At 37.7% G+C, this 14,627-nt stretch overlaps 1 protein-coding gene across 6 annotated transcripts in view; it reads left to right on the top strand.

Annotated features, from left to right (window-relative positions):
* The window catches only part of nav3 (neuron navigator 3), a 208,860-nt gene that overhangs the window by 132,420 nt on the left and 61,813 nt on the right, over positions 1 to 14,627 (top strand). For all 6 annotated transcript variants that reach the window (XM_088348491.1, XM_088348490.1, XM_088348493.1 and 3 more), the window contains exon 13: positions 14,496 to 14,619. In XM_088348491.1, the coding sequence (XP_088204617.1) occupies positions 14,496 to 14,619 (124 nt within the window). The remainder of the gene's footprint in view (positions 1 to 14,495; positions 14,620 to 14,627) is intronic.

The following is a 14,627-nucleotide window of genomic DNA, read 5'->3' as shown; positions in this document are numbered from 1 at the left end:
ATGTGTTTCGTTATATCATATATATTGTATCCTGAGTTGCTCGACATGAATGAGGTTTATTATAAAAAAAAGTTAAAAAATGAAGTAGCTTGGACGTTCACTGTAGAAGGAAAAAATACATGCAAATATAATTAAGTAGAATAATACATTTTTTTATTCAAATTATGAATTCATTTTCTGCATTAAATCATTGTTGGTAATATACTGATTAAAGCGATATCCACAAACCTGTCTTTTTTTTATTTTCTCATTCTTCTTTTTTTTCTTAACTTCTTTATACAACATAATAATTCTGTCATGATTACTGATTCGGGGCACCTGTGGCTGCCCCGGTTGCGCCAACAGCCCTAGTCGCTGATTGGCTCCTTGCCACCTTTTAAACCCCCCGACTCCCTGTTACCGGCGTCCGATCGTTGCGAACCTTCAGCTCCCGCTAAGGCAAGCCTTCCGAACCTGACTCCCTGTTTTTTGACTCCCGTACGTTTCCCGGCTTTGACCTGTTTCCGTTTGATCCCGTCTCTGCTCCTGCGCCCCGGTAACCCGACCTGCTTTTCCCTCTTCGACACCGCTATCGCTCGCCAGAGAAGTACCACTTCTGCGTCCCGAGCGACCTGCTCCCCACAATCAACGATCACTGGATCGTGGATGCCAGCTTACGTCTCTTTTCAAATATAACTAAGAAACTAACGCAATTGGTTTCCCGTCTCTGTTCCTGGTTCCTGACAAATTCGTAATATAATGCATCAAAGCAAGTGAGCCATTTGAGAGCCGTCTCTCTTTAATGAGTTGAGCCGAAAAAGCTGGTTCTCTAAAAAGAGACGGACTTCCTTTCCCTACATCAAACCGCTCGCTTCGTCGGCAATGAAAAAAACGATACCGAGATAGAGGATTCCGCGGCAAACTCGTTTGATTTGATGAATTTGCCGTTTTGTGATAGTCGGTGTATACAGGATGGGACCCATAATTGACAAATTTGCGTTTTTTCCGTACAGATTTTCTCGTACGTCGTACACGTCTTAAAATGCATAATAAACGTACTTTATACTGCAAAACCATACAGGTTGACAGGTATGGAGATGAGCAAAGACCTATGTGCTTGCTATGTTCAAAATCTGCAGTGGACAGCTTGAAGCCAAATAGATTGAGCAGTCACTTAGAGACATTACAACCCAATCATGCTGATAAGAGGGTTGAGATTTTTTTTCAGCTCAAATGTGCCAAAAGGCATGGATTTGGCATCACTAATATTGAGCAATCTTTTTTTTGTCCCAGCCAATATTATGTAATCACTTTTTTAAAAAAAAGATTGATCTTGATCATCGCGAGAGAATTTCTTCTCCCAAGAGAGGGCGTGACAAAATCTGATTGAGAAACACTGCTTTTGGCCAAGCTGTGGGTATAAGCAAAAGGTAACGTTATTTTTTTGAGGAACTATGATAGTTAAGTTTTTTACTGATTTAAATCAGTTATACATGTTTTTTGCATATTATTTTATTGCTAATCAGTAAGCTTTTCTTTAAATATATAACAATCATCCTTTTTGATCAAATCAACATTTTATTTTTTGTCACTTATTATGCAATGTTTTATGTCTAATATTGCTCTAAGTACCGTATTTTTTTCAGCAAACTGAAAAAAAATATTTTTTCTGTCCGGCGAAATGCTAAATATTCTTTATTGTTTATTGTCATTCATTATATATTATGTGTCTGGCTAAATAATTCAATTCAACTGCTATCAAGTGGTTGTACTACTTTTGAAGTACAAAATTGGCTGAAATGATTAGAACTCAATTTACCCCCAAAAAAAAAGCAACAGGTCAAGCATAAATGTCCTTGATGAGAAAAACCAATAAGAGCTAATGCTCAAATATCGTTAGTATTTTTTCACAAACCAATTTGGGTAAAATTATGCTGTAAGTAAAGATAAGTAAAAAATGCATAATTAAGAAGGAAAAAACATATATAAGTCATATCTGAAGGGAACTTTTTCGAATACGATACATCAGTCACGACGTAAAATATTAAGAGTTTTACAGATAATTCTAGTATAAAGAACATGCTTACCAAGCTATCACTCAATATAACTAAATCCTATAAAATATTCACCCTTGGTGTCACTTTATTGGTAAACAACTCCTCCAACTCAGGAGAAAGACCGTAAGCCGCTTCCCTTCCTCCTTGAGGTACGAAAAATGTCTACCCAGAAGATGGCAGGGTTGAAATGATCAACACAGGCATAGATTGCCTTCTTGCTGTGTAGTGTGAAAACGACATATGAAATTATACAGTACCAAAAATGTAAAACTCAATGATATAATAATTTAATGATAATTTCACATATGAGTCTCACAAGAGAATAGGTTGCACCCCCTGCCAAACTATGCGAAAGAACTGTGACCTTTAGTATGGAAATTACAGTAAGATACTTTTTTTGCTCTTTGCTATCTATGTCCACTTCATCATCAACACATCACAATAATTCAACTCAAGGCTAGGTTATGTTTTAAAATTAGACTATTAATTTGTATTTATGAACCAAATACCATATACACTTGCTTCTGCAAAGTTCAAACGTTTCTGTTGTTATGTTCAGCCTGTTTCATTATTCCAGGTAGGAACTAATTGTGACTCAAGGTGACACTTTGAAAATTTAAGCTGTGTTTGACAGATATCTTTCTATTAAATGCAGCATAGGCAATACGTGTTTGTTTATCCGCTACAATGCTTGTAATACCAAATGATCACCAAAAGAGGAAGCATTTCTTAGCATAAGTCTATTCAAAGCAGTTTTTGTTTGTTTTTCAGGTTTTTTAATGATAAAGAATGATGCAAACACACAAGAAGACGAAAATATAGTCACACAAAAATTGGCAGTAGCGAAGTGTGTAAAAACTTTGTTCCCTTCGGGCTCATTATGCTTTTTTAAAAAAAAGGACCGCTGGCCAAGCATGTGACACTCACCATCTGTGGTAAAAACATTAGTTGAAATATTAAAAGATCATTAGATAATCTCTTACCATCTCTTTGGTGGCTAGATTTTCTTTAACTCTGAGCATATTTTTAGAATCTTCTGCTAAATAATACTGCAAATAATGCTAGTGACCGTAATCTTAAAAAAATGATGCTGATGCTAGCAGTGTCGAGACGGCCGCTAACGGGCAATGAGAATATTGTTGTTATTACTTTATTTTCTAATGAGCTTTCTGTGTATGCATCTAAAATAAATGTATGTGGTGGGCGATACAACGATATTCAATCAAGACAAACTCAAACAACATCGTGATTTTGTAAAATTTTGAAAGAATTTTAGGACATAATTTTGCAAATAGCATCTCCTTCGTGGCTAGCTTGCTTTAAATATGCTTGTGAACATATTCTTAGTGGCTAATGCTAAATAATGCAAAATACTACTGACAGTCATCCTAAGGACTATTGCTGATGCTAACATTGTCAACATGGCCGCTAACCACTAATGCTAGTGTGTTTATGTTCTTTGCTAAACAGCTTGATGTATATGCTCACAGGCTAAAGTACTGTAAATCCATTTTTTGGACGCTATAATGATATTAGGTCGAGACGACAACAACATCGTGATTGCAAAAAAATCAAAAGATAGATTATCTCGGGCTTGTCTGTTCTGACACTCACTAGTGTGGATTTAGTATTAGCATCTCCTTTGGTGGCTAGCATCTTTTTAGCAGCCAATGCGAAATAATTTTGCAACTAATACTGGTGACAGCGACCTTAATTTCCAATGCGAATGCTAGCATTGTGGACACAGTCGTTAATCACTAATGCTTTGTCTTTGCATTATTTTTGAATGAGCTTGCTGTGTATGCTCACAGGCTAAAGTAAACCTATTTTTTTTGGTGATATGACGGTTTTTGATTATGCTTCACGCCAAAAACGTTATGATCACAATTTCTTTTTCTTTCAAGATTGTTACTTCATCTTTAACTTGTGTGTTCCAGCAGTCGTTGGAATAATTCCAGCATGAGCAAATATAATCTGGCTAGCTTTGCTTGAACAGGACATTTTTTATTGTTTAGCTCATCCTAGTTGTAAAAATTGCATTCATTAAAAAAATAAGAATACATGAACTGTCATGTAAACGTATTTTGTGAAAGGCTCGCCCAAAAATAGAGAAGAAAAAGGTGCGGTTTGCTGACTTGAAGCCTCCATTGTTTTATCTACCCTTTGTGCTTTGTAGCACTCGTTTTTGGTTGCACAACACATTATGTTGACATCGAGTCGTCATATATTGAACAGTGTCCCCTAACCGCTAGCGTTTTTTTAGCTGTCAATGCTAAATTCTTTTGGAACAAATGCTAGTGACAGAGACCCTTACTCATGCTAATGCGAGCATTGTTGGCACAGCCGCTAATATTAATGCCTTTGCATTATTTCTAATGTTAAACCATGCAAATGTTGAGTACATTTTATTCTTATAATTCCATGGATTTCCTAAAATGTCACATGTTTTCTTTTAATAAAACAAAACGAGAAATTTGAAAAATGTGAGTCAGGCCTTTTTTTGTATGTATCAGGTATATACATACAATATGCAGTAATACCTCAGTTATCGTGGTTAATGGAGACCAGAACTCCCCGTGAAAAGTGAAAATTTCGCTAAGTAGCGTCACAGCTTCATAAAACCCCCTAAGAGTCAAACTTATCTTGAAAATATGTCCTTACTGACTGAGTGTATACAACTCTAACAAATAACAACTACAGACAAACAAATAAAAACACAGAACACGATGCAGTTAATTGAATGAAGCCGCTAAAAGCTATCTGGCACTATGCTCTGCTGTCAGTTTTAGTGTTTTGTTTTTGGTGGTCAAATTAACTAAAAATATGTGAAGCAGTGAAACAGAGGTAACTGAAGCGAAAAATAGCAAGGGGTCTATATATTTTTTTTCCAAAAGTATACTTTAAGTACTAAGCAGGATCACAACTGTCACTGTACAGAGCGCTGACAGTGGTGTTGAGGAGATTTGGGAGACGCTTCCCCTAAACATTTCAAGTTCACGTGTAGTTCAGTCCGGTTCCTTTTGAAAACTTTGCTAATGGCGATGATAATCACAGGTTTTAGCATCATCTGCAGCTGCGCCTTTATGCAAATGTTTGCCCCCCGCAACTAAGCAGATGGAGCTTTTCTGTGACAAGAAAAAAATGCTGCGTGTCAAAGTATGCCAATAAAGCATCTATTTATTTCAAGCTGCTCGAGATTTCCTGGACTACACAATCGGGCAAGATGGATATCCGCAAATCTACACAGCTAAAGACTGAACGATGTAATGTAGAAATAAAATTAGATATTAAGATGAAGCCAATTCCGACAAACTAGAAAAGTCTGTGCTGTTGTGTCAAAAATTCAGCAGTCTGACTCATTGTGATTTATAGGAATGAGCCGATGACACACGATGCTTTCACAACATCCTTAGCCTTACTCAAATAAGTCAGACATGTGCTGGAGACTATTGGCTTTTTTTTTCATGTAGGGTACCCACAGATCCTTAAAAAATAAGTCCTCAATTGGCATTAAAAGTCCTTAAATCCAATTTTCGAAAGTCTTGAAAATGTGAACACATTAATAAAATGTATTTTTGTTTGAACTACTAAGATTGAGTAACATTCATTAATCTATTTCACCGATTTACTTTCGAGGCAACATCGCGTGACCACAATAATAGAGCTATCAAAATGGTGATGTTGTTTCAGTCTGACATTTCACAGCTGTAAAATGGCTTCTTTTTTTTTCAATTTATTTACGTCAACAGGAAAATCCCAATATTTTACTGTGGAAATATTATATATACTTTTCTCATAATATATTTAAACTAAATAAATTAGCATTTTTGGAACATGATTTAGCAAATACTTTACGGTACAGTATAAAGTGAATGACTATTACTGCTATTGCGTTTTTAATAACAATTTTCAAGTAAAAGTTTTTGTTTTTTTTCAATGTAATATGTATTTGGGGTTCTGTAGACCCTGTTGATATACATACATATATATAAATATATATATATATATATATATATATATATATATATATATATATATATATATATATATATATATATATATATATATATATATATATATATATATATATATATATATATATATATATATATATATATATATATTTATTTATTTATTTATTTATTACAATAAAATGTTATCAACACAGTACAATTTTATTGTGCTTTATTATTATTATTATTATGATTTCGATCAAATGATTTTAAGATGAATGTAAAATAACAGACATATTTAAATTTTTAATATAGTTCAAAGACTCAAGTCAAGTCATGTTTATTTGTATAGCCCTTAATCACAAATAGTCTCAAAGGGATGCACAGACCACAGATTATTGCAAACCACAGACTATTATGACACCATCCCCTGATCTAAAACCTACATGAGGGCAAATACTACACAGATAGGACGCTCTCGAACGTGCGGATCTTTTCTTGGCTCTTGGGATCACTAATAGACCAGCATTTTCAGAGCGAAGGCTCTGGATCGGAACATAGGGGGAAATTAAATCTGAAAGATATGAGGGAGCAAGTCCATGCATGATATTGTATAATACCAACAGAACCTTAAAATCACATCTTAAGCTAACAGGGAGCCAATGCAGGTTAGCTAAAATCGGGGTAATGTGATCAAACTTTCTTGTCTTAGTTAAAAGCCTCGATGTAACATTTTGTACCAGCTGAAGGCTCTTGATTTTGGACTTTGGGAGACCGGAGAGTAGTGCATTACAGTAATTGAGAAGTAACAAATGGGAAGTAACAAATGTGTGAATTATAATCCACGCATCTGACTGAGACAGCATAGGAAGAATTTTAGCAATGTTGCGAAGATGGAAGAAAGCTGTTCTAGTAATATTCTTCTCGTGTGTTTGAAGGGACAGATTGGGGTCAAATATGACACCTACATTTTTGACTGAGTCACTCTGGGTGATATTATATTTGTCAATGTTCAGAGCAGTTTTTGAGCAGCAGCAGCAAGAGTGATGAAGCGCTGCAGTCCATTGCCAGTAGGTTACCTTAATCGGGGCTGTCTCAGTAGAGTGGTTAGCCCTGAATCCTGATTGCATTGATTCAAAAAGATCGTTCTCAGATATAAAATCATTCAGCTGCTGTGCCACAACTTTTTCAAGTACTTTAGAAAGTACGTTAAAAAGCAACAAGTATATTATTATATAATAAAATAAAATGCAATTTTATGATTTTGAAATGCATAATCATTAATACAAAAAATGTAAAGAATGAAAATAATAATTAAAATATGATTAAATTTATTACAAAAAAATAAAAAAAATACCGATACAATTTGAAATAATAATTATAATTTAATTAAATTAGATACAATCTAAAATAAAATAAAAACAATAATTATTTGTCAAGGAATTATCTACTTTTTTCCATATGCAATTATTGTATTGTCAGAACAGTGCATGGTTTATTTTCTCCATTCAGTAGAGGAGCTAATGACTATTTTGGGGGAAGAACTATCCAAATTATTTTCCCTTATGAATGGTACAACCATCTTAGTCAGGGATGTCAAACTGTTTGGCTCTGCGGACAGATCCAGACTTTCTGTTCTGAGGCAGGCGGGATCAGTAAAAGAATATCAACTCTTCATTTTTAGCATTGATTTTTCAAAAGTATGGTTTATCATTCAGGCTTCATTAGTAACCTACTATTATATTACCGTTGACATGGGTTCTTCTCTAAACACAACTCATTCATTCACAAATAATGGGGAAAAAAGTTGTTCATGTTTGACATTGGATGTGTTAATTGGTTTACAGTTAACCAGCTCACCTCGATATACAAACTCATCTGTGCCTCCGGCGGGAGAGAGCATTTGGTTTGCATTTCTTAAAAAAGAAAAATCATAACTTTTGACAGAAATGACCCAGAAACTCACTTCTTTTTATTACAAACAAAGACCCTCACGATTTTGCGTTTCGGTTTTCGTTGGTTCACTGTTTGCATATTTTAAATTGAATTGTCAATGATATCATCGTATTTTGCATAGCTTTGAGCGGAAAGCACATAGCAAATGCTGTCACGGGGCAGGTTGGGGAAGACTGTGTGCGTGACAGTGATAGGCTAGTGTATGCTCTTAGTCAAACAGCGGGGCGGGCATGCAAACTAATGTAAAAATCCCCACCCCCCCATCAAAAACAAACTGCGGGCACAATTACAGCTAAGCTAGTGTTTTAACAGCTCGTTTAGTTGAAAAATATATTCATCAATTAAATCGGACTCTGAGTAAAAACAGAAGAACGCAAAGAAATTGTGATCACCGTTAGGTGCTCCGTGGATTGTTATCGTATCCAGGAAGTGACTGAGGCAGCATTGGCAGAGCAGGCGATCGTAAGGCTGCACATCCGGCCCACTGCTACGGCTAGCCTAAAAACTCTCTTAAGCCACCACTGTTGTGCCTGTATCTCATTAAACGCCAGATCCATTACCCATGAAACAGATGACTTTGGAGCTACGACTTGTCGGAAACCGCTCCATTTGGAACGGTTGTAATTTTAATCATTGCAGAGACCTGGCTCAATCCAAAGATCCCTGATGCTAGTGTACAGCTAGCCAGCCACTCTCCAAATCTTTCTTAGGGCCCGGTCACACAGCCTTTTGCGTCTGTATCGCGGGTAAAATTTTGCAATTTTTTTTTTTTTTTGCCCGTGGTTGCCCGCGGTAGAAAATGCGCAAAATTGGCCAACCCGCTGTTCATCCGTGGTATGCCCGCAAAACAGACGCCGGCGACTGTTCCGCTTCCTCATCGCGTCAGTTCCACGTCCTTTCAGCGTGTGGACCACGGGTATAAAAGCTGCTGTAGAAATCATAACCGCTCAAGACACAGTCCCGTGAAGATAAATATTTCAAGCTATGGCACCGAAGAAGAAGCCAATATGTTATTATTGTAATAGTTTTTCATTTTTATTTTATTATCTTGTTATGAAATGAAAAGAAATGTCAAGAAATAAAAATGGATTAAGACGAGGTCACTACGGTGACGGCGATCCATGTTCACCCCTTGACGTCTCGAGCACAACTGACGTGTGCTCGGCAAATCGCGCTGTATATACGCAGAGAAAGGCGTTTGACCGTCACACGCGTTACACACGCTAATTCACGTGATAACACCGCGATACAGGCGCAGAACAAACATGCTATGACCGTGCTCCACCCGCAATTACCCGCTAAAATTTCGCATTCTACCCGCGTGTAACCACGCCCTGGCCGCGGCCGTAGCACGTTGTCCCGCGTCTGTACCGCGTCATTACCTCGTGTGTACCACGTGTGCCGCCCGCGGTTACCCGTGGTCTAAAGTTTTGAGCAGCGCAAAACCTTTTTGCGCGGCCAACCACGTGTGAATTTCTTGCCGCGTGTAAATCACGGCTGTATCTCGTCTGTATCGCGATCTCAAAGCGTCCAACAGCGTCTGCTTCACGGGCAGAAATTTCTGGCTGTGATTCAGCCTCGATACGCCCGTGAAAGGCTGTGTGACCGGGCCCTTACACTGAAAGAAGAAGCCCTCCAATGTTGTTGTACTTTTGTATAATGGCAATAAAGACCATTCATTCAACTGGAATCTTTTTATTTGTAAATCTACAGTTGATATTTTGGTACAGTCATATACTCTCAGTCGGTAAGTTGGATTTGAGGGAGGTTTGACCCTCTGTGGCTTTTATGAATGCACTACTTTGCGGATTTTACTTTTTGCTGGGGGTTGTGGTCTCCATTAACCGCAATAACAGAGGGATTACTGTACTTAGAAATATATGGCGGGCCTGACTCGGCCAGTGGGCCAATGTCTGACATGCCTGGTCTAAGTGCTCCAAAGATAGGTTCATAAATAATGTCCCAAGACAAAATCTCTCTCATATGCATGAGATGAATTCCTGTCTGAAGCGTTAACGAACCTCCACCAACGTGTAACTGATGGTGCCTTAGAGGGGCCTGTCCGGCTTGGGGAAGGATGCTAGAGGAGGGGGGGGAGGAGCTGCAAAGTAGGGGGACGGGTAAAATTGAAAAGGCAAGGCTGTCTTTCCTCAGTCTCGTTCCCATTCCCTTCTCGGACTCTCTTTAGTTCACATCTCTGACGCACATTTTACTTAATTCTTGCATGGCGTTACCAGAACGGCCGGAATGACCAATACAGGTGAGTTGACTGCAGGTAAAACCCCTCCTTCTTGGAAATCTCCCACAGCAATACAATAAGGTCTGTTAATGTGTTTTTGTGGAGGAGCAAGTGTCGTCTGAGAAAGGCAAGGAAGTGTGAAGATATTTGGCTCTTCTGAAGAGTAATTGCACAGGCTCAGCGGCATTAAATCGGATTAGGATGCAGCCAAATGAGAATTTGAGCTTTCCATTTAAGGTTTGTGTGTGCAAGACTTGAGCTGAAAGTAGCTTCAATTTCGGGGGATTTTTCTTTATATGTGATTATTGTAGTATGCTCAAATTTGTATCTGAAACAAAACTACAAAGTTTGTTTTGAAAACTTAATGGATTGTATCATTGTTGTAAGTCAGGAACACTGACAGTGTTTATATCTCACTTTTGACGAATGATGTTTTTTTTACCACTACGGGGTGCTAAAAAATACACACTGTCCCTTTAATTTTGTCATTGTTGATGGATTGAATCGATTAAAGCACACAGGCTGCAGTAGTGTATACTATATATTAAGGCTTGATTTAAAAAAACAAAATGAATGTATTTTCCTTAAATTGAAAGTGGAAAAAAACATGAATTGATCACTTTGATAATTATTGATTGCATGCAATTTGAGAAAATATATCTGAAAGGCCTATTTTTTTTGTATACCTTGCCATTTTCTTAAACACACAGGACTTAATTTTTAGTGATTAACTTATTTATTTACTTATGCGCTAATTTATTTATCCAGGGTGTTGGTCCATTTACCGGAACATACTTTTTGGAAATGTAATGGGGTATTTTCAGACCATTGATACTGTAGATCCAAGTGGCCATAACAATGACAATATTCATTATTGTTGAATTGTGTTGGTAGATTTAAATCAAAGAAAAATTTTTGAATGTAGTTGAATTGAGCTGTTATAAATTGGAATCTATCAGTAGGGTAGATAAATACTTTATAATACATAAAATGCATTCATAGCACCGCAAATTGCAGATATACGGAAAGGGGAAAAATTGTTTGCAGCTTAATTAGAAAGGTTATGTCAACAAAACCCCCCATGATTTTGTTCAATGAGAAATCACATGTACTGAATTTTTGGTGCCAAAAATGATTTTTACAAAAACCATTAATATTGATGCAAATGTCAAATCAGAGAAAAATAAACCTTTAACAGCAGATTTGTGATTTTATTATTAGTTACTGAGTATTTTGTTTCTGTCCTGCAGTTTTCAGCCAAGCGTTTTTCATTTCAGTCAAACCTTTTGATTTCTGTGAAAACCTAATTTCCATTACTTTTATTTTAAAAGGACACTGTAATATTTGACCCCTCTATTGTGTACTGCAACCAAAAATGAGTGCTACAAATCACAAAGAGGATTACAAACTACAAATATTCAAAGTGACCATGCCTCACCATTTTTTTTTCTAATTTATTTTGCACAGCTTTTCACAGTTTGCAGCAAGCTGAAAATCATTTCAGCTTCTTAAAATGAGCCTCAGGCAGCAGGGCGGCACAGTGGTTAGCGCGTGTGCAGGTTCTGGGGTCATGACATCGAACCTTCCTGTATGGAGTTTGCATTTTCTCCCCGTGCTTGCGTGGGTTTCCTCCGGGCACTCTGGTTTCCTCCCATATTCCAAAAACTTGCATTTTAGGTTAATTGGTCGGTCCAAATTGTCCCAAGGTGTGAATGAAAGACTGAGTTGTCTGTCTTTGTGTGCCCTGCAACCGGCTGGCAACCAGTTCAGTGTGTCCCCTGCCCATTGCCCGAAGATAGCTGGGATGGGTGACAGCATGATAAACAGTGCAGATAATGGATGGAAGATGAGCCTCATTTTATGTAAAATAAATACAAATTTCTTGAGCTGAGATTTTTAAAATATTTGCATGTTTGTATGACAGTTCATTTATCTCTACTATTTTTTCAAATCAATGGTGTCGTTTTAATGAATTATGATTTTTTTAACAATAGGAGGTGCTTATTAATACACAATGTCCCTTTAAGATTAATCCTCAAACAGTTTTATCATACTTTGCCATGTCTTTGAAACAACCAAAAATGAATTTATAAAAAGATAACGTCTCTACCCAACTCGCTTTCCCTAAAAGAAAAATAATTCCTTAATTCTGTGTAATCACAGTCATTGACCTTTATCTTTATCGTTAATAAGGATTTTCTGGAATGTGAGGCAAGCTTGGCTGCCAGCCTCCTTTAAGGCCAAAACTCGGGCGGCTGAATATTGCATGAGATAACGTTTGCATGGCTGAGTGGCGTCCCGGTGGTGCGTTTGTGGGGTGCAGGGAATGTTTCTGCACTGTGTGGCTTTGAAATTGAACCAGCAAACAGACATGTGGATGCTTCAATTGCTTTTCTTGTTTTTGTTACCATGACATTTTACCTGAAGTCTGTTGCTAAAATGAAAAATCTTTAAAGCTTTTCCTTTGATCAAAACTATTGGATGGGAAGATGTTTTCTTTCCACACCTGAAGCAAATCTCCTCTGCAAGCGTTTCCCCTGGATCTTGCTAGCTCATTGTTAATTTAAGACGCGGCGGCACAATACTCACACCCTCGCCGGCGGGTTATAGAGTTTGCTTGCCATGAGGTGGCTCAAAAAAAAAAAAAAAAAAAAAAAAAAATAGGGGCTGATGCTTTGCCGCTCTGTCAGGAGCATCTAGGATGATCCCGGGACTGGGATAATGAAATATTTAGCCTGTTTTCGCTACCGGGTGAGCTGCCTGCTCCTTTTTCCTTTTTCGTGTTGCCAGCACACGCGTGAAATCACTAAGAGAATTGCACAAACATGATTCGAGAGAGAGAGAGAGAGAGAGAGAGAGAGAGAGAGAGAGAGAGAGAGAGAGAGAGAGAGAGAGAGAGAGAGAGAGGCACATATCAATAAAAGTGGAAAAAAAATGGAAATAAAAATAGAGAATTAAAGAATTTATTGTCATATTGGAAGAAAGTATGATGCTGTCCTTTTGTGTTTTGACGAAGCAAGTCACGCCATGCTGATCCGTGTCAAATACGTGGCCCCTTTTGTCCTTTTGGGTCATCACACTTTGACAGCTGCTCCCAGAGAGGACCAGTCAGAGAGCACTTCAACACAGCTGTCGTTTTTCCGAGTCAAGTGTTAAAGGGAAGGGGCGGCAATATCACATAAGGACAGCGATCACACATTTTTCGATTTAACATCCATTCTTGAAGTACTTTTTAACCATAATGGGTTTAAATTAGTGATGTGATGTCATAGAAAAATAAAATTGAAAATATATTCAATGGCTATGTTATATTTTTGCAGTGTTAAGTTTTTTCTTATTTGACTTAACCATTTTTGGAGTTTCACTATAATCGCTATATTCTACATGACATTAAACCTTAGCCCCAAATAATAGCTTGTCAATTTTATAACCAATTCTAACGGCAATAGATCATGATTTGTGTCTGGGGTTAGGCTTTTGGTTGAAGCTTAAGTAAGGGGTTTTGGTTGGAGTTAAAGTTTTGGAGCTAAGGTTAAGAAGGTTAGGTTTCAGCCCTAAACTAGGTGTTTGTAATATCACCGGTAGCTCAACTGAAGGGATCATTGACTTTAACTTAGTGCATTATGGGATAAATCTCTGCCACGCCAGTACAAAATTATAGTTATGGAGGTAAGGTTTTGCTTGAAAATGTGATTAGGGTTTTTGTTTGTACTGGAGTTAGGGTTTGGTTGAAGCTAAGTTAAAGCAGGGGTGGGCAATTTTGGAGGGTTAGGGTCAGCGGGTAAGATTAGGGTTAGGACGTTAGGACAATAAGAGGTTCGGTTTAGAGTTTGGGTTAGGGTAGGATTTGGGTTAGGAGGGTTACAGTTATAGTGTTATGGTTAGGGGTTTGAATTAGGGTAGTGTTACGGTTAAAGTGTCTGTGTTGGGGGATATGTTTAGGGTTGGAGGGGATAGGGTAGGGTTGGGGTTGGGTTTAGGGTTAGGGGTTAGAGTTAGGGTTGGGTTAGGGCTAGGGTTATACTTTAATGCGTTAATTACAGCTAAATGTATAAGTTGGTTGGTTGGATGGTAGGATCCCTTAAGCCTAAGGTTGTAGCAGCACCATTTCCTGTCGTGCGTCTTGAGCAAGTACAGCCTGGTGGTGCCCATCCCTCTCCAGACCGGTCTCGATGATTAAAATGATATGATCAGAATTATGAAATGGAAAGTGCTGGAAAACTCATTCAATTATGATTATATATGCTGTGACATATTTCAATAATATCGTTCATCTCAGTAACTGTGTTGTGTCTCCTCTTCGTTTGTCAGCTGGGACGATAGCAGCTCAGTGAGCAGCAGCCTGAGCGACAATTTGGACAACATCAGCACCGACGACCTCAACACACCCTCCTACTCGGCCGTGGGCTCTTCTCGCAGAAGCAAGGGAGCCCAGGTAAAATA

Source organism: Urocampus carinirostris, chromosome 11 (assembly GCF_059441175.1).
Source record: "Urocampus carinirostris isolate Australia breed hairy pipefish chromosome 11, RoL_Ucar_1.0, whole genome shotgun sequence".
NCBI lineage: Eukaryota > Metazoa > Chordata > Actinopteri > Syngnathiformes > Syngnathidae > Urocampus > Urocampus carinirostris.
The sequence above is the reverse complement of the archived record's forward strand: the minus strand, read 5'-3'. Positions and strand labels throughout refer to the sequence as shown.